At 39.1% G+C, this 20448-nt stretch overlaps 1 protein-coding gene across 1 annotated transcript; it reads left to right on the top strand.

Moving 5' to 3' along the window:
• The first annotated feature begins 520 nt into the window (after window positions 1-520).
• On the top strand, window positions 521-19487 carry si:dkey-32e6.6 (extracellular matrix protein 2). Its single transcript, XM_062427105.1, has 11 exons — window positions 521-537; window positions 1335-1423; window positions 7775-7929; window positions 8095-8310; window positions 8406-8670; window positions 9159-9274; window positions 10971-11103; window positions 11187-11346; window positions 11551-11688; window positions 18060-18386; window positions 19316-19487. The coding sequence occupies exons 1-11, from the start codon at window positions 521-523 to the stop codon at window positions 19485-19487; spliced, it is 1788 nt and encodes a 595-aa protein (XP_062283089.1).
• Window positions 19488-20448: the final 961 nt, after the last annotated feature.

A 20448-nucleotide genomic window follows, 5' to 3' on the forward strand; every position in this document is an offset into this window, starting at 1 on the left:
GATTCTGATAACTGAGTTACCTCAAACACAAATAAACGAACACAGAAATAGCATAAAATACAGGCATACAGGAAACCTTTTTGTAAATGTATTTCCTGTAGGAGTTATTTTTTAGCTCTAAACCTTAATTGATAGTGAGTGTTGTCTTACTGTCATTGACTGCAATACAAACTGGAGGTAGTCCCTCCTGTTTCTTAAACTCACAGATTCTCTCTTCCTTCAAACCCTGTTCTCGCATTTTCAAAGGTGTTAATAAGCATTATTATCAGAAATTGAAACATTTTTCCTCAGGAGCAGCCAACTATTTTACTCATTTCCATCAGGCTGAAAACAGGAAAGGCACATTTTACATAGTAACTGATTCATTTTCCTACAATCAACTCATTTCAGCTCTATTTTGATAATTGAAACATTTTCTGGTTACAGTTTCTCAATTGTGAGGTTTACTGCTAATATTTGTCTTTTGCTATAGCAGAGTAAATACTTGAGGTTTTAACTGTTGGTCTGACAAACAAACAGAATGCTGAACACCCTGAGGTAAGCCTAGGGCTGAATCACATCAATTTTTTTTGCTGCTCTTCATCATTAAAGAAATGATATACATTTTTCTGTGAGGGCTGACTATATTATGTTTTTTTTCTGACAAACAAGCATTCTGAGGACATTACCTCGGGCTTAGAAATTGCGATTGCCATTTTTCTTACTGTTATTCTGTCAAGATGTTTTGGACATTTTGTTTCAGTTGCTACACAGCAGCTAAATGCTGAAGAATGTTGGATGTTGCACCTGTTTCTGCCCCCCAGGCTAAGAGTCAGTTATCACTCTGGATTGTCATGAGGGGAAACCAGTTTGTTCTTCCGAACCTGTATAATGTTCAGATTCAGATTCAGATACAGCTTTATTTATCCCCGAGGGGCAATTCAGTTTCTACAAGCCCAACCTCACATAAACAAACAGTAATCAACAACATTCATTCCTACACAAGAATATCAAAGGAGGCGATAAATGACCAGTGGGGAAATAAAATACAATACTACACCAATACTATACTAATACAGCTGAATAAAGAACAGCTGAATAAAGTGCTTGAGAATATTGCACAAGAGTGTTGCTCTGAATAGAGTAAAGTGCAAAGTGAAGTGCCAGGGTTTTTTGCACATGAAATATACGTAAATAACACACATAAAAGCCCTAAGGGTTAGTGCAAAGGACTGTGCCAGGCACCAAGGAAAAGAAAAAAGAAATCTATTCTGCATTCAGCAGCTTAATGGCTTAATGTTGTGAGGAACCCTGACAGAACCACAGAACAGATCTGTTCTCTGTCCTCTTCTCAGAGTGTCAGGTGTAGAAGATGGAGCCTTCAACCTTCATCATCTGCTGCCTGCAGTAGACAACATTAGTCAAGCTCCTTGCTCAAGGAGAGGTGAGCTCCACCTTCACGCTCACACAGTCATTGTTTATGGATTCAAACTGATAGAAACTCCTCAATATGTAAATACATCATTATTAATAACACAACCTCCTCACACTGAAACCCAAATCTTCTTAATGGCTCCACATTGTGATTGTATATACACATAAATTACAGTAATGAAGAAATAATCAGTATAAGCATACAATTTAATAAAGTGTAGACACCAGCCTTTCTGTGGGGCTTGTGAAAAACTTCTACCATCAATCAAACTCACACATTATAGCAGAACAGCCTGGTCCCAGTCCTGTGTTAATGACGTGTTGATTTACAGTATTTAACGTTGGCCATTTTAATGCCCCATGAAGTGCACGGTTCTCTGAGGTTTTTGTGAGTCAGAGAGGCATCTCCATCTCTGACAGCTGCTAACACTCAGATCACAGGAGACAAGATGTTAAAAGTCACAGGCTGATGTCTGAGTTTTAATAAAATGACAGTTTTACATAAGGCTGTGAAACCTGAAGAGACGACTGGCTCTGCTGTCCAGTCTTCATTGTTTCCATGCACAAAATGTATTGTTTTTATGCATTTTGTGCATGAAATAAACTTGGTGTTAAGTTTTGAAACAGTTAACTTTGTAGAAAAACTAGGCTTACTAATAAACCTGCTTTGTTATGAGCTATATCATTTTTTGTCCAGATTTGAGCTTCATTCTCAGTCCTCAAATCCTTCACTTCAGTAAAAGTATCAACATCATGATGCACTCATTCAAAGTGTGGTCCTGCTTTCCTGCATCTTGCTTCAGTAAACATCTGTCAGTAAAATTTAGTAGGATCTGAAAAGTAAAAGTAGACATACCTAAGGTCTAAATGTGTTTTGTCTGTTAAAATTTTAAGTTAAGACCACAATTTAATGAATTATTTCTGGTTACACTATATGATGTTATAATATATACAGTATTATAATATTACAGTATAAGTCTGGATGTTTTATAGCAACACCTTCTTCTGTTTGAACAGCCCCGCCCTCTTGTTTCGGATGACTCCGTCTTTCAAGCCTGATGTTTCATCAGAGAGGACACTAGAGGAGGAGAGGAGGAGTTCACCCCTCCAACCATCACCATCACTCCTTCTGGACAAGGTACCAGCCTCATACTGCTCCTCCTCATCCTCTTTCTCCTGCAGCGCCTCCTGGTGGCTGCTTAATCTCATGATAATTAAAACCAGGGAATTGATAAATACAGTGAGATTAGATCACATTAGATTAGAGAAGGTCTGACTAAATTATTTCAGAAACTCCTCTTTGTATTTGTCATCATGAGTTTTCTGCTGTGAATTGTCTTCATTTACAGTTGGAAAAAAGGTAATGATAATTTTACATGATCATGGATGCAGAAAACCTTCTGTAAACTAATACTATTCTGTAATCTAAACTATATAAAGTTTAAACAAAAATAGAAAAGTTTCAAAGTCTTGTCTTCTGGTGTCTTATGCAGCTAGTGTAGATCTAGTCTACAGAAAAAGAGGAAGCTGTCCTTCTGTCAAGTGGGGGCCTCTGAAATAGATGCAGCCAAAAGGGAGGTGAAAGTGGATCTCTCTAAGGGCGAACAAATGTGTAAAACTAAAGTAGTGAGGAAACTGGCTGAGAGAAACCTTGCTTCAGCTTGGTCTAGCATCTAAACTATTGCAGGCATACAGTATAGCAAGAACCAATGTTTCTATGGCTTCAGGTCAGATTGTAAATATGCACTTAATAAACTACCTGAGATTTGATTAGTTTGACTTAAGAGATGAAGTTGAGGAACTTAGATTTAAACTCAAAAAAATCAACACTTTATCCTGGAGAAGAGAGAAGTTGAAAAGTCCTTCCTCTCTCTAAAGATAAACGAAAAAACCTTGGTCCCAACAATATCAGTGGACCAACAGGCCTGTGTCCCTGAAAGTCACGTGATTTTCATGACCACATTACAATACTGCCATTGGCCTTTGTTCCCTGAAAATTCGAAAAGGATTAGCACAAATTGGACCTGATAAAGGGGGTTAATCTGTCTGAAAGTTCGGGTAGGGAAAGTGTAGGCTCCAAAAGACAGTACTGGGCCTAAGTGATCAAGGCTCCTCCATGCTGCGTCTCTCTCATCATCATCTTCATATACGCTTTTGGTTAGCATTGTTTGTTTTTCCTGCCCAACACCACACCTCCAGTCAACATTATACATGCCACTGACTTACAGACTACATTTGTTATGTTTGCCTGAGTTCTGGATAAAATGTTATTTAAAAATACTCTAAATCTTGCATGATCTCTCTACCTGTTTAGCTCACTGAGTCTGGGCTGTGACGATTTTTATGTCCACTGGACAGGCATTGCCTGCAATTGCCCATATTCCAGGATACAAGACTATCAAAAGGACTGTTGACTGTTTCATGATTATTTTTGTTATAATGTATCCATGTGGATAATTTAATGCCATAAAATACAGTTTATTTTTGTTTTGTTTTACTCGTGGCTCGGAACAGTAATTTCTAGGGGCATTGGCTGGACAGTTAAACATCAGGGGCTGAGCCCAGATTCTTTTCCATCAAAAAACTTTTAAAAAAACAACCTCTAAATAGACTGGTTCCATATTTTTTAACCCTGCACATAAAGGCAACCAATTGCTTAAAAAATGTGAAAACTGGATAACGAAGGACTGGTTTGAATTTGATTTACCATAAAATCTGTACATGAATATTCCACAAATGTCTCAAACCAGCTGAAACATGTTTGTTCTTGTCCATATAGATCTATAGATCTGTGAGTGTCTTTTGATCCTTGCCATAATGTGCACCTGATACTTTTCCCTATGCCTTCATTGGTGATGGACCTTCTTGATATGAACCACAATATATGATTACACAATATACTGTCTCATGAGTTGACTCTCATGAGTGAGTCAACTAAACTGACTAACAGTATCAGCTAAGCTATCAGCCCAAAGAAGCTTTCCATAACATACATTTTTGGCTCTCCAACACGATGCAAGTTTGGTTTTGCTAGCCAAGCCGAAAGAAAGACACGTACTAAACTCCAAACAAACATAACACATATGGCACAAAGTTTATATATTTTAAGCACAATTTGAAATTATTATTATTAAATACGCAATTGATTTATAAAGAACAAGTTTCTTTTAAATTAATATTAGTTTGCTGGTTAACGTTAGCTAATGTTAGTGAACAAATGAAGACCACCAAGGAAACAATAAAAGAGCTGTCATTGCAACATTAGAAAGCTCGGATGCAGTTAGCATGGTGGTGAATGAGCAGACACTCCTTTATTTCTTCCCTCTCAGTTTCACAGGTTATTAATCTGGGTGATGGAGGCACTGCAACATTGGTGTGATGTAGCTAATGTTTCATGTGTTTTCAATGTACATTTCATTTGACTTGTATGTAAATTCAATAATTAATTTGCTACAGTAAAAATTATGTTATATAACTAAAACGCTGAGCCTGTTAAAATTATGTAATGTATTCTACAGTTTTTGATCTGGTTCACAATTTCAAAAACAATAACAGAGTTAATTGACTCTGTAACATAAAATGCAGATTGTTGTAAATATCACATTGTCACTTTTTCCCTTCAACCAAAACCTATGCCTGTACCACCTCATATGGGGGTCACACATACTTCAGCCCAACATAATAATAATTCTTCATTCATAATTTCAATGCATTATTTTGTCATGATCAAGTTTGCTGTTAAAAGTTTCTGATAGCCATAAAATGTAGGCCTATGGCTTTGTTGTTTTATACCTAAGGGTGAGTTTATAGCCTACCAATGCACAATTTGTAAATTTTGTGATATTTCACAAAGTATGTGATATTTCCATAACATTAGCTATTATTAGCCCTGTCAATCATCATAAAACAGTTTCCAGATAGAAATAAAAATAAGAAATGTATCCGAAATTCAACATTTTCAAGGGATACGTCACTTGCAACCTTTTTAAATCCCCACAAGCCCTGTACAGTATGCCTATAATCATCTTTGGATACTATTTGAAGACCAACAGCAAATAAACGACTGCACACATTTGGAAAAACCAGTCACTATTCTCTGATGCGTGTTCTTTCTTTAAGTAGAGACATTTCTTCACCAAAGGTCATATGACGTAGATATGTTGGGTAGTCATGTGCTGTCTGGCACCAAACAGAGCATTAGTTATTATGATGTAACTATCTTTTATTGTTTCTTTGAAGACCACAAGGAGGTGTGTCATCATTACTTTACAGAACATATCTAGGACCCCAAGCAACCTGAACTGATCTGGTTTTGTTTTAATTTTATTTTCAACATTTTAACAAATAAGTTAGCTAACATTATGTTGTAAAGATGGCAGTGGTCAGACTGTGTAGGCCATATTTATTCTGAGAAAATAAGTTGCACTAAAATTGCAGAGAAAGGACATTAGGTCACAGCAGGGATGGTAAAAGGTGCACTGTGTCCGAAAGCAGTAACTGGACAAGAAGGAGTTCTGTATCCTAAATATTTGTGTCTAACATGCCAGACCTTAGCACCATTCTCTGCAGCAAAAAATTCCAGGGTGTTGTCAAACTGAGGTTAAGGATAGGGTTGAATGTGGCCAATGGATTACTGCTTTTTCCTGTCAAGAGTCAAATGAATAGTCTTAGGACACGTCACTATTTACTTTGGAGGAGCACATCAGGGCCTGAGTGTTCTGTATTTAGTGTTATGTTGTTGAATGTGCCATTTGGTGTCTGGATTCTGCTGTCGTCTCCGTCTCATTAGATCATCTCCTGTCGAGCGGGAAAAACAAAATCCTTCATCTGGCCAGTAGTGAATACATAAATTTAATCTAATGTTGAAATGAACGTCAATCACAGGAGCTGTTGTCTGAGACATGACCAGCTGCATGCAAAATTTGACAGGTTTTGTGTGTGTGTGTGTATGTGTGTGTGTGTGTGTGTGTGTGTGTGTGTGTGTGTGTGTGTGTGTGAGAGAGAGAGAGAGAGAGAGAGAGAGAGAGAGAGAGAGAGAGAGAGAGAGAGAGAGTGTGGTTACTGAGCAAATAAAGAGGGGCTGTCAGCAGGTTTCACCCCACAGTGAAAATCCCAGCTAGACTCAACACTCAGCCAGTGGCACCTGCTTGGCTTGGTGTTGAGTGTGAGGATGCACACACACCAGAGTACATGTGTATTGTTTGTACAGACATTATATACTGTGTGTACAGAATGTAAAGATGGGCTTATTATTCATTTTTCAGAGGTTGTGTGTGTTTTCATATGTAGCCGCTAGCGGAGCTTGGCCAAACATGGTTGACTCTGACCTGAACTGTCTACCAACCCCATCTCTTGTTGGAAAAAGTGCAAGATCAGCGTACATTACACAGATCACTACCTAATCTTTTCTGGAGAAAAATACAGAACCATATGATATCCATATAGACTCTATCTTAAGTGTTAATATTGTGCTCCAGTTTCTATTTTCTGCCAAGTTTCTGTCTCTCATCTTCTCCTCGAACCTCTAACTTTCTACCCAGTGTTAACACACAGTTATGAAAAGGAGAGGAGACAAGGAGGAGCAGGGCGTGTCTGTGTATTTTATGCTACAATGATCGAGGGCCTTTATTAACAATGTGAGAGTTTATTTTTTTGACCTCTCCGCCTCCTAGATATTCCTTCCCATCCTCTTGCTCTCTCTTCATTTCAGAGATCTCCAAGTTGAGAGCATGAGCAATATGTTCAAGTACTGCTATAGACTGACTCAGAACAGAGAAACTTAATCACAGTTTTTACTCCCAGGGTTTAAAATATCATGTTCTAGGGTTTTCCGGAAATGTTTCTTCTTTTGTAAACCTGCACTTTGACTGCTCCTCACACTTGGCTTGCTGGAGTTTTTCCCTTTCGTCTGCTCTCTCTTTGGACTTTCCTCATCCTTGTTTCAACCTTGAACATCTGCAAGTCTTGGACCTCACTTTCCAACTGAAATAAGTCAAACTGAAAAAACATCCAACAATGCTAAGGACATGGATAATTCTCCTATGTTTGAGTGGCGCAATTCTATCGGGACACAGCCAAAAATCTGCGCATGACATAGATTCAAACTTGGAAAGTTTTTCTAAGAGACCAGAGTTAGAAACAGCAGTCATTCATCCACCAGGAATTGACACAGGAGTAACATTGTTAGATACACATGCTTCAGATTCAACCTTCCCTACAGGTAAGCCGCTGTCTTCTTCTCTCTGCATGCTCTTGACTAATACATGTTTAATACCTTTTTTGAAATTGTGGCATTAAGCATATACTTCAGAGTGAAAACCTAACTTAACATCTGTAATTGTTTATTTATGTTTTTGTGAAGAAGAGAATGAGGATGAGCGTTTCCACATGGAGGTAGAGGAGGAGAGGGAGCAGCAAAGAATTGACTTTACAAAGCTGGTGGCTGGGAGACAAAAGAGAGGTGCCTGGGGGAAGAGGAAACATGTACCTACAGTGGAGGCCAAAGCATACAGAATAGTATGACCCCACACTTGATTTTGCCATGTGTACACAGAAATGCATATTTATAGATAAACACTGATTGTACATGTGATCTTCTATAAGTGCCATTTAATTATGGTCATATTCTGGTCTAGTATTGCATTGATGTGTGTAGATTTACTCACATTACTCACTTTGCAGGCAGGCTTGGGGCGACCCCTAATCGGCTGGAGAAGAAGAAGCAAAGGAGAGATGGAAACCAGCTTTCTCATGGCTGTACTTAAAGAACTTCATACTGAGAAGAGGCGGCTGATGGATCCAGGAAAAGCACAGGAGGAGGAGGAAGAAGAGGATGATGATGAGGATGATGATGATGACGATGATGATGATGATGATGACGACGAGGAAGAAGAAGAGGTCTCAGTTTTTTGTATAAAAGCAGTGCCTCGCTTTAGTTCATTGAATCAGCCAGTTGAGTTAATGAAGCAATTTTCTGCCATTTTTTATGTCAGGAAGAGGAAGAAGAGGAGGAGGAAGAAGAGGGACAGGGAGAGGGAGAAGAAGAAGAAGAAGAGGGAGAGGCAGAGGGAGAAGGAGAAGAGGAAGAAGAAGAGACAACTGAGTCTCCCAGCAATCATACAGAAGCATACACCAGCTTTACAGAATCTCCTCTCAGTGAGTGTCAGACCACTGACACAGAAATCAGCTGCAGGGGCATCGGCATGACTCAGCTGCCAATCATCCACAACTTGGAGGCCACAAAGCTGGATGCGGCAGGTGTGTGTGTCTTTGTTGCGTTAGTAGCTTCATCAAATCAAATGAGCATGTTTGTGCTTAGTGGGGTGGTACACAAATTAGAAGTGTACTCCACAAAATTGTTACATGTGAACTGGTTTATTATTAATTTGGCTTATTTTGTGTATGTTGTTTTTTTAGATTGCAAGTAAAACTGAACTTTGGTTCCACTAGCCATGGATTTTATTGATTTTTAAAAACCATTTATACCTTTAAGTTTATTAATGATTTTCTGTCTTAAATTACTTTGATGTCTTAACAGCAGGAAATACTACAAATCACGATTGTGAAATGCAAAATGATTACTTTACTTCCAGCAAATTTTCCTGATTAGACTGCTTATATTATTTACCTTAATGCCAAGGAAGAACAGATATGTCACCTGATATGTGAGTCAAGTGAAGTTCTGATGATACATTCATAAAAAACATATATCTAGTGCATCACATATCACATCATCTGATTTAAAGAGAACAACATCCAAAGCATCACTCCAGACGTTTTCTCCGGCTTGCCGAACCTGGACACACTGGACCTAAGCAAAAACAACCTCTATGATGAGTCATTCAGCCAAAACCCCCTCTCTGTGAGTAACAATGTTTGCATATGACAGCTTTGACCTGCCACTGTCCAACACTACTGTATACTCCTTCACTGTCACAATTTTTGTGTTATTATATTTAGTGCAATACTCATCTGCATTAATCACAGCCATAATGTCCTGTATGTTTAAACATGTTTGAAGGATTGCTTTGTGTATGAGGCATGTGATCCAAATAGTGATGTGAAGCCCCCGACCTAGCCCCCCTCACTCGATTGGCAGGGCTGCTGTTAGCAGTCCCACACTTGCAGTTCATTTAGTGCCTGCTCCACTTGCAGGCAATAATTGTGACACAACTGCACCTTTTTTTGTTTGTTACTGCTGCTGTTTTTGTGCATTTGAGGTTTTAAACTTGTAAAATGTTCTGTTATGGTAAGCATATCTTTCTGATAACCTGTCATCATGTGTGTTTTCTCCTCTGGGACTGTCCTACCAGACTTTATTTGCCTTGAGAGAGAGAGAGAGAGAGAGAGAGAGAGAGAGAGAGAGAGAGAGAGAGAGAGAGAGAGAGAGAGAGAGAGAGAGAGAGAGAGAGAGAGTAGAGTTATGTAAAGCATTAGGAGATTAGGTAAACCACGTTTTTTTGTGCTGTGTATTTAAACTAAGAACTTGTGCTATGTATTTAAACTAAGAACTAAAGTGTTATTGAAATGAAACCTTTCTATAGTTAAAGTCACAGTTTCTACTGTTCAATATATTTTAGGCTGACTTGTCTGATGGTGAAGTATATGAAAAAGCTTTATGTTACACAGGGAAAAAGGAATAAAATAACTCAATTTCAAATGCTTTAGACTCAAATTATGCTGAATTGTATTTCTATTTTTAGTGTTTTATTGAGAGTTAAATATCCACTAGATGTTAGAGTGCCACATTGACTTCAATTATTTAGCTATCAGGTGTTAAGTGTTACACAGTCACCTTTTTCTATAGTTGGTTAAACTGGTTTAAAACGGGTCTCATGTCGACCCAAACAGCTCCCTCTGGTGGAGAATCATCAGCCTGCTAAATGTCAATGAGTTTTATAAGCCAGTTTTATAAGTAACTTGCATCTAATTAAAATAAAACGCAGGATGCATCCTGTATCATTACAGTAATATAAGAGCACTGAAAATTACATTAACTAATCCTCTCTAAGAATAACCTTTGGTCTAACCTCAAAATGTCCACAGGCCAAACACAGATCCTGACCACACTGAAGCAGCCTACCACACTCTGACCAATCATTATACACCACTTTCAGCGTACTCTCACAGTATTGGCTGGATAGACCTGTTGGAAAACAGCTGCAGCCAATGATGTGGAGAATAAAAAGAAATGAATTTTAGAAGATTTTTTTATTTTTTATTTTCTGCTCACATCCCAGTAATGACAGAGGACTGATGGACTGGCTAGAGGGATACTGCAAAGGATCCAGTCCACTGCTTTTACTTGACACACATCAACCACAGAAGCTTTCAATGAGGAGCCACACAGAGTGGCTTTACTAAAAATACAACATGATAGATCACATAGAAGAGACGTACACATTTGTCATTCCCTCATTTGGTGTATTTCTGAGAACTCTGTGATTGCATCCTGCTTGGCGAGTCGGGATGGAAAATTATGGATTTCGAGAAGTATCCATTTTGTCTGTTTTATCTTTCTGGCCTGGTCACCCCTCTTTTTTCTGTGTGTTATTTAGAACTTGACCCTTCTGAAGAGGTTGAACTTAGATGGCAACCAGCTTACCAGGATCCCGTCACTGCCACCATCTCTGGAAGAGCTCAAGATTAACAACAACAAGCTTAATTCCCTCACCCCTCATTGTTTTGAAGGTAGGAATTGTGTCAGTGTACAAGGAAGAGACACAAAGTCTGTATGCAAATGATGATACTGATATTAATTGTTCCCTCTTGAGGTTTGATGAACCTGTGGAATCTGGAGCTGCAAGGGAATAGTCTACACGATGGCAGCGTGTCACCTCTAACCTTCAGACCAATAAAGAAGCTTCTGTACCTCCAGTTGGGCAATAACCGCTTCCGTTCACTGCCCCAGGGTCTTTCCTCATCTCTGAAGGTGTGCTGATATCACTTTACTTGACCCTACTCCTTAAAATGTTCAGCTACAGGAACCAGCTGGGACTCAGGTTTTTACTCAGGCCGACTTTAGAAAGCCAGACACTGACATGATGACTATACTACCTTGATTCCCCAAATAATGCAAAGGTCCTGAGTGAACAAACATCCATTTCATCCTTGTCTTTTTGTTTATTACTTGTAGAGGCTGGAGATGAATGATAATCTGATTGATGAGGTGACAGAGGAGGTAGTGAGGGACTGCGTCCATTTAAGAGTGCTGAACCTGAGTCACAACCTGCTGCATGAGCAAGCCGTTGCTCACCATGCCTGGACCCATCTCAAGTATGTCTGTCTATTTATCTATCTATCTATCTATCTATCTATCTATCTATCTATCTATCTATCTATCTATCTATCTATCTATCTATCTATCTATCTATCTATCTATCTATCTATCTATCTATCTATCTATCTATCTATCTATCTATCTATCTATCTATCTATCTATCTATCTATCTATCTATCTATCTATCTACGCATCCAGTGAGAGCTAACCATTTCTCAAAATAATGTTCTGTAGTTCCTTCATTAGCCACAAGAGGGTAGACTGCTGTTATTTGGAATTTTTTGGATTTTGTTATCTTTTTAAAAAATGATTATCAGTTCATGCTTGTGGCACTTAAAAGATTTGAAAACACATTGCCATCTACAGATAAACACTTTTCTGACCCGATTAGTGATCCTCCACTATTCCTATCATCAATATCAATATCTCTGGTCATAATTTGCACATAAAAATGCACATAAAAAACACGTGTACACAAAATTCAGATCAGTCCTCACAGTAGCTCCTTCAGCATGTCCTTCAGTATCAATATCTATGGCTGCCGTCCTGACAGATACATGCTTTGTCTCTCTTCTTCTTCCTCTCTGTCTCTGTCTCTGTCTCCGTATGTCTCTCTCTCTCTCTCTCTCTCTCTCTCTCTCTCTCTCTCTCTCTCTCTCTCTCTCTCTCTCTCTCTCTCTCTCTCTCTCTCTCTCTCTCTCTCTCTCTCCCTTTCACATTCAGACACACACACACACGCACACTTATGCATGATGCACACATATCACCAAAGTTTTGACAGCTGACCTTGTGTACTTAGATGAGCAGACATGTGAGTGAGAGCTTGAGGGCAACTGTATGCCTGAATGTGTCTGTGAGTTTAAATATAGTGAATTCCAGTGGGTTTTTCTTTGCTCCCTGGGATCCTTGTGAACCACAGTGGGAGCTTCAGGGAAAACTGAGGAAAAGAAAATGCAAAGGAGAGCAAGACAGAAAAGAATTGGGTAAAACTGGAGAGAATATGGATTGTACTTTAGAATGACTGCACTGAAGTGGAAATAAAAATATAAAACTGAGAAAATAGGGAAGTTGGACAGAAGAAATGACGAGAATATGTATGCACAGATGGAAAACTGGAAAACACAAAACCTTTTCCAGAGATGGACAAACATTATGTGAGGGCAGGAAGACACAATTAAACCTGATCCTTGACCTCATTAGTGGCAAGAGCAGCAGCCTTCCCATTGGCCCTGCAGGCTTATTAGCAGCTCCTCTATCTTAAAACCTTCCTACAGCACTGCATAGACAACAGAGTGCGAACAAATTCAACTTGACCTGAACTCTACAAACACAGCAGGAGACGATAACCTAAAGGGCAAAAGTCACTAACGAGACCTGGCATTCTTTTCACAGGACTGAATAAAATGTGTGTGATGCTGAACCACTTAAAGGAGAAAATGATGTAGCTTTGCAGAGGTATGTGCAGAAAGAGAAAAAGAGGAACAGATTGAAAAGTAAATTGCTTAAGGATTAAATGAACCGCAGTGTGCTGGTTCTGGTTAGTGGACTGCCTCTGTTACATGTCAGAGAACCAGTGTTATTGTTGCCCCCTGCTTAGAATTGGAGGTAAGAGTGGAGAATACTGTATGTTATATGGAGCCAGGGATTGGAGCTGGGGATTGGAGCTGGGATTTGTCCATCTGACTGTCAGCATCTCCCTTCAATACCTTGTTAATATAATCTCTTGTCTGTACTGGGTCTTTGTGTGTTTGTGTAGATGCTTGTATTATACAGTATATATAAGTATAGAGTTTCTGTTTTCAGATCCACATTTTTTGCATGCAGTAAACTTATCCCAGACCTGTCATTAGTTTGTGTTCCTCTGGGTGTGTTTACGATCGCTGCCAATGTGTGCAGCATACAAAGCGTCCACATATACATAACAACTGTGCATCCCTTTGTGTGGTTGTGTCTCTCAAGGTACATGTGTATTACGTGACCAGAATCTGCAGAAGCATACAATTAATAGTGTTGTACTAAGAGCCATGAAATTAGTTGTCTCTCCTCAGGGGCACAACTAGCAGCTTTGGTCTTTAAAGACACAGATGCACATGAAAAAAAAGAAAGAAAAAAAAAGAAGTCACACGCGCGCCTGTTTGCCATCTACTCCCGGCTCTTCTTGAATATGTCAGCTCAAATAACAGTCTCATCTGTTCCTCCCCTAGTCGATCAAAACATAAAACTGATCACATCACTGCTGCCAGCCAACAGACCTGACTCCAAACACCACATGTTTGCTGACAGAGCCACACCACGTTTTATATCATTTCATAAACATTACCCCTTCCAAAAATCCAAGGCAATAACATCTTATGAGTAACATGTTTTCAATTGCAGCTTTTAATTTATGCTGTCAAACATTTTTAACGGGAGAATGATCGTATTCTTGACTTTTTCTTACTTAATGCTATGTGGTGTTCTGCAGCTTAATATAACATGCTCGTAAATATGTCACCACCTGGAAATATATCCAGTAAAACTACACGCACAATAATAATTGATAAGTGACACAGATTGGTGTCTTATTTTATTTTATTTTTAAATAGAAAGCAATTTTTGCTGATTAGAATTTTTGTTTTTTTTTGTCCATGTGGTTTTTATTAGTTGTGTCATATTGACAGAGAGGCTGTCTGGAGAGGATCTCTGTGTAGATTTATCATAGCTTTGGGCTCATACTGACTGCATGGAGGCACAGGTTCAGTGATCTTTACACCAAAGATTTGTGTGTTTTGTTATGTTATGACGTGTCTGAGCCTGAAAGGACCAGCACAAATTGGTTTCATAATGAGCTTACATAAATGGCGAAATGAGCACACAGCACCACGCAAAATACTCTGTGCCAACAATGCTGAGGCACCACAGTGATGTCAAATGAACACTACTGAATTTAATTTAATCTATGTTTAATCTATACACTACACTGTGCATACAAATATCCACAGTGGATGTACAATGTAGACTGTAGTGCTGCTGCAGTAAATTATTAAAGTCATATTCTGGGTTGAAATTAATTCAAATGCTCTTCAGTCTGTATTCAACAGATGTTAGAAATGGATCAAAATATTTCCAGATATCAGCTTGTATTCATAAACTCAGTGCACGTGGAGGCCTTAAGCATAACAACATGATATATCTGAAGCCATCTGCCATCATCAAGGCTGTACCATCATCCATCCATCATTCCATTTCTTTAGTCCAGTCTTTGTCTGTCTAGCCTGCTTGGCACAGCCACTCTGCCTGGCTACGTTACCTATCCCGGTTAGGTTGCCAAAGTGCGTGAGCCAGCTTGTGTAGTGCTGGCACGATGGACTCAGCACAGATGGAACAGTGTGCATATGTGAGTATTGTACTTGTGCTTTTATATGTATGTTAGTATGTGCAAGACTAACTTTTCACATTTATGCACACAGAAACTTTTGGTTTGTGTAATTGCTGTGTGCCTCTACAAATGTTTTAGAAATTAATAAATTAATGTTGCGATGTGTATGTATATGCTTATTTGTTTGAATATATTGGTATCTATTTGTGTATTTGCATTTTCAAATTCATACTATTGTGTTTGTCTATCAGCACATCTCTATGTCTTTGTATTAGCATGATTTTTTTGTGTGAACGCATTAGTGTTGTTTTCTTGGCATCATGTTGCAAGTACCCGCGTGCGTGGTGGTGTGTGTGTGTGTGCATGTGTATGTGTGTAGGTGCCAGTGGCTGGGAGTGTAGAGGGAGGAGGACTGTGAGAAGAGAGGACTGTGTGTCCCTCCACTCATTAATACCATGTGGAGCTCTAAGCAGCAGCGGCCTGCTGCTGAGCTTCCTGGCAAAGATTTAGAATATAAATCAGCAGCACACAACTGGTCTGAACTGGTACTGAGAAATGGACAGAGCAATATATTTTGAGCGTTTAGAAATTCAAGCAGAAACCACATTTTCACAGCAATCCATAACTGCCATTATACGTGTAGGTTAAACAAAAAGCCTACAGTGTGTGTTGGCTGGTGTGTTTGTGTGTATGGGCCTTTTTTCTTATCTTTATACAAGAGTGTGGTCTCTCAATTTGAGACCATAATTTATTGATTTCACGTTCAGATTTTGTAATGCTTTCCCTCAAGCTCTGCCCTTGCACTTAGATTTGCTCTGCTTCTGCTCAGATTGTATGCTTGCACTCAGATATATTGTTGCTTCCATAGATTTTCTGCACTCCAACTTCAGCTGTCCTGAAGCTGGAGCGCACTCATTGCTCTCAGGCTGTATCTCTGTAAACATCTGCTCTCAGATTTCTGCTCTCCTTTCGGATTTTTGTGCAACCCTGTCAAAATTCCCCAACCAATAGAAGGCCAGGTGTAGTTGTGTAACAGGTAGAGGTAGTTCCCTTTACTTCTTAGAGCATCCCATACAGGACAGACACTAGTAGGGGGGCAATGTATGGCTAATATTATATGTAGCTATTATAGTAAAAAAAATATGGGCACTGGTATACATATTAACTGTCCTTTTATTCCAAAAGTCATACAAGAATAAAGGGAAGTACATTTAATAAACCCCTGGAGGGCAGGAGTGGATGAACCCAGTTTAAGAGTAACTGCTATGGGATGTTCCCACAAGGAGGCAGGGATCATTTAATTGATTCTATTGGTTGGGGAATTTTGACTGGGTTCTTACCCAAAAAATCCAAGAACAGGGTAGAAATCTTAGAGAAGATGTTTCACGGGTGCACAAAAGCAGCCAAAGAGCGAGGAGAATGGTTGAAGCTGGAGTGCAGGAAAATCTGTGCATGTAAGAATATATATGTGTGCAAGCACACAGTTTGAGCTGAAGCACATCCAAGCACAAGTAAAGTTTGAGGGCAGGCTTTGAGGGAAAAGCATTCCAAAATTACAACGTGAAATCAATAAATCATGCTGTCAAATTGAAAAACCACGCTCTTTTAAGAAAAATAGGGGAAAAAACACATTGTGTGTCTTGAATTAAATCTGCCATTGTCCTCACTCCCTTGTGTCTTAACTTTGTTTTTAGTAAACCATTTAAAATGATATTAATGTGATGCTTTATTAAACCTCATCTAACTACAGTCTACAGGAAATCTTGTTTGACCAAACTGAGGAATGAAGGAGTAATGCTAACCCTGACCTGTACTGCGATATTGACACATGAATTGCTTAGTGTACCAGCAGTTTGATTTATTAAACTATGTTAACCCCTTTTTATTGTCACACGTCATCTCTCTCATCAGTCATCGTTATACAAACCCTACAAAAATGATTGATGTAACCTGGATTTGTAAAGCTCAAGGGAGGGGAGTTAATGCAGAGGTCTTAAGCTTTGTATATACTCAGACAAGACACCATGGTGCAGGCCTCCACAGATGGCACAGGAACAATGTGCATGCATGGAGGCATTTATGCTCAATGCATTGTTGAGGGGGGGTAGGATGCATACAAACAAAATATTCTGTGAATAAACAAGAATTCAACAAGTGTTAGTGGAGGAACGTCATTATCTAACATGGCATGCCAAGGAAGAATTTTCTGTTTATGTCTATTAAAACTACAAAGGCGATGGGGAATATAGCCTTATTATGAGGCTAATGCACGCTATTGACGAGGAAATGCGCTGATACCTCGACATGTCCGTTTGCAGTGATCGCCTAGTTACAAGCATTCAGAGGTACATGACTTCATTGTGTGATCATTGGATGGCCACATTAAAGTGTTCTGAGTCCATTGGCTGTTCTGTGTGTTCTATGAATGGTAGAAGAACAGGAAATGAGCTTTCTCTCCTGCTGAGAGCTTGTGCTGTAAACTCACAACAGCTGTGCAGGATTTTCTAACAAAAAAACTGAATCCCTATACTGCACCTTTGCCTCAGAGCCCTAAAACCTGGTCCTCCCACATATCGTTGTTTGTTCTCTATTTCCTCCAAATCAAACACAATCTATGGTTGTTCATTCTCTTTTCCCAAATCAAACATTTTCTTCCCCCTTTTCAGCCACAAATTCCATGTCAAACTGACATTGTGCCTCCCCAGGCCCTGTAATTTTCTCCTTGCTGTTCCCCTTAACTCCCTGCAGCCCAACCTCCCACTTTGCCCTCCTGACTTTCAGCCTCCCCAACAGCACCACGCAGGGGTCCAGTTACTGTAAAACATATGGTCCACAGTGAAAGGCCTTGCAATAAGAGTAGAAACAAGCATAATTACAAAACATTACTGCAAATTTGGTGTTTGAAACTGGCATACCTTTATAAAAATATTTAAAAAAAGAAAATGTTTCCTTTTAAAGGTCTTGTTGATATCCCACTGAAACTTCTTCAATGTGTTTCTGCTACCTCAGAGCCCTGGAAATCTTGGACCTGTCTTACAACCGATTCACCTCAGTCCCCATGTATCTGCCCCGCCGTCTCAGTAATCTGACACTTCAGCACAACGACATCAGTCAAATCCCAGCCTTCGCGTTCCGCCACCTGCAGCCCGGCCTGAAGTCCCTCCGTCTTTCCCACAATTCCTTGAGCAACGAGGGCGCTGAGAGAGTTTCTTTTGTTGGAACGTACCGCTCACTTGTTGAGCTCCTACTGGACAACAACCACCTGGGGGAGATCCCACTCTCTGTTCGACAGTATAAGAAGCTGCAGGTGCTGAGACTGGACAACAACCACATCAGGTAGGATTGCACTTTCCAAAAAGTCAATTTTTAATTGTCAAATGAGATTCAAACAACACAGGGATAAGCCCAGTGCCCACTTGTTACCCAATCCTGGCCTAATAACATTAGCTCTGCTGGTGCAGCTCCACTTGGAAATGACACTAAGGAGCTTGGCAAAGAAGCAAAGAAGGAAATCATGGCTGTTTGAATATGTTATGCAAATGTATTTATCCAAGCCAATATTTCAACAAAAATCCTCATCAGCAGAAAGATGAAGACAAACACTATTGTTGTCACAGTTTTTATTGTTGTATGTGAACCCTACAACAAAGCAAAGATTATGACATTTACTTGACCTTTTGTTTGTAATCATGGTCAGCAGCCAAACAATTGTTTTTTTTCTTCTTATCTTTATTCAAGAATGTGGTTTTCAATTTGACAACATGATTTATTGATTTCATTTTCAGATTTTGTAATGTTTTCCCTCAAACCCTGCTCTTGCACTCAAGTAGCCTCTGCCTGTGGTTAGATTTGCTCTGATTCCGCTGGAACTGTATGCTTGCACTCAGATATATTGTTGCTTACACAGATTTCTTTTTCCAGCTTCAGCTCTTCTGCTCTTACTCAGGCTGCTTCTGTGCACTTGTGAAATGTCTGCTGTCAGATTTGTGCTCTGCTATCTGATTTTTTGTGCAACAACCCTGTCAAAAATCAAATTAGATCTTGAAAAGTGTAATCTCACCAAATCCTAAAGTCTTTAAAGTCAGCTGCTGAAGGTGGCATTGAAAAATGAACAGAAAAGAGCATTTCAAAGAAACATGCTGTTGCACTTGCACATCTCAATGAACTTCTGTGTGCATTTGAGACAACTAACAAATCAGCACTTGTGATAGGAAGGTGAAGAATTTAGGTGTCTGAGTTTTAGTTTTTGTATTTTGTGGTTTCAGGCTGGTGATGAAGTGGGGAGTGTGCCACCCTCGTAATCCAGGCTCCACCTTGACTTCAGTCCACTTGGAAAATAATCTGCTGGAAGTGGAGAGGATCCCCCCAAAAGCCTTTTCTTGTCTCGCTGATGCCGGGGGGCTGGTCCTCTATCCACAGCAGGGACATTACAAATAGGCCGCACAGTGGGACAGAGACACACTGAACACACATTACTAACATTACTGGTTTGTCACTGACACACACACACACACACACACACACACACACACACACACACACACACACACACACACACACACACACACACACACACACACACACACACACACACACAAACACACACAATATATGCATGTGTATCATCATACAGCTACACTATTCTTTTTTTCAGGGTTTCCAATATTAAAAAAAAAAAATCTTTATCATGTAGTTTGCTCAGCCACTAAAATGAGCTTTAATTTGAACTTCCCCAGATCCACCTGATCCTCTCAGATATTATCTTTGATTTGAAAAATGACATGTAATGTTTTTATATGGGTATTAAAGCAAATGAGTTCACTTCCAAAACAGATATCTCTATTTTATTAATTTTCATTATGCATCTTTTTTTTATTGTGCTTTCCAGGTAATCAAACCGCAGCTGTGTTATTTTGATTAAGTAAAAATAACTCACAGTTGGAAAATTAAACTTGATTGAAAATATAAAGTTTGTTTTCTGGCAACAGTCTCTTTTGTCCTGCAAAAGCAAATAACTCCACATTTCATGTTTCAGAGTCATAAAATGGAAATACGTTTCTTTTAAGTGCAATATTTAATATTCTTTACAATAAAACAAGTAGGTAACGTTCTAAAACTTCAACAATATCAGCCCATTATTAGGCAATATTACACTTTTACAAGATTATACCAGCCAGACTACAAAATCCCTGACCATGACCTTTCCAATGTTTTAATCTGCAGAGTGCTAATAAAGACCACAGCTGTCTATTAAAAGAGCTACTACAGTGGTGACCAGAGAAGCTAATTGCAGAACTGACTCAAACACTAAAGTTTGATTTTTTTTTTTAACAATAAATTATTTTTGAACTGTACTAAGTTGGAAAAACATGAACTACTTCACAGTATTGCATAGTGT

The sequence above is a fragment of the Scomber scombrus genome, chromosome 10, assembly GCF_963691925.1.
Source record: "Scomber scombrus chromosome 10, fScoSco1.1, whole genome shotgun sequence".
NCBI lineage: Eukaryota > Metazoa > Chordata > Actinopteri > Scombriformes > Scombridae > Scomber > Scomber scombrus.

Excerpts from the sequence above, each read along its gene's own strand:
- si:dkey-32e6.6 (XM_062427105.1), top strand. Across the intron at positions 11,104-11,186 it reads CACCCCTCATTGTTTTGAAG|GTTTGATGAACCTGTGGAAT; the intron begins GTAGGAATTGTG and ends TTCCCTCTTGAG. Across the intron at positions 11,347-11,550 it reads CTTTCCTCATCTCTGAAGGT|GCTGGAGATGAATGATAATC; the intron begins GTGCTGATATCA and ends TTACTTGTAGAG.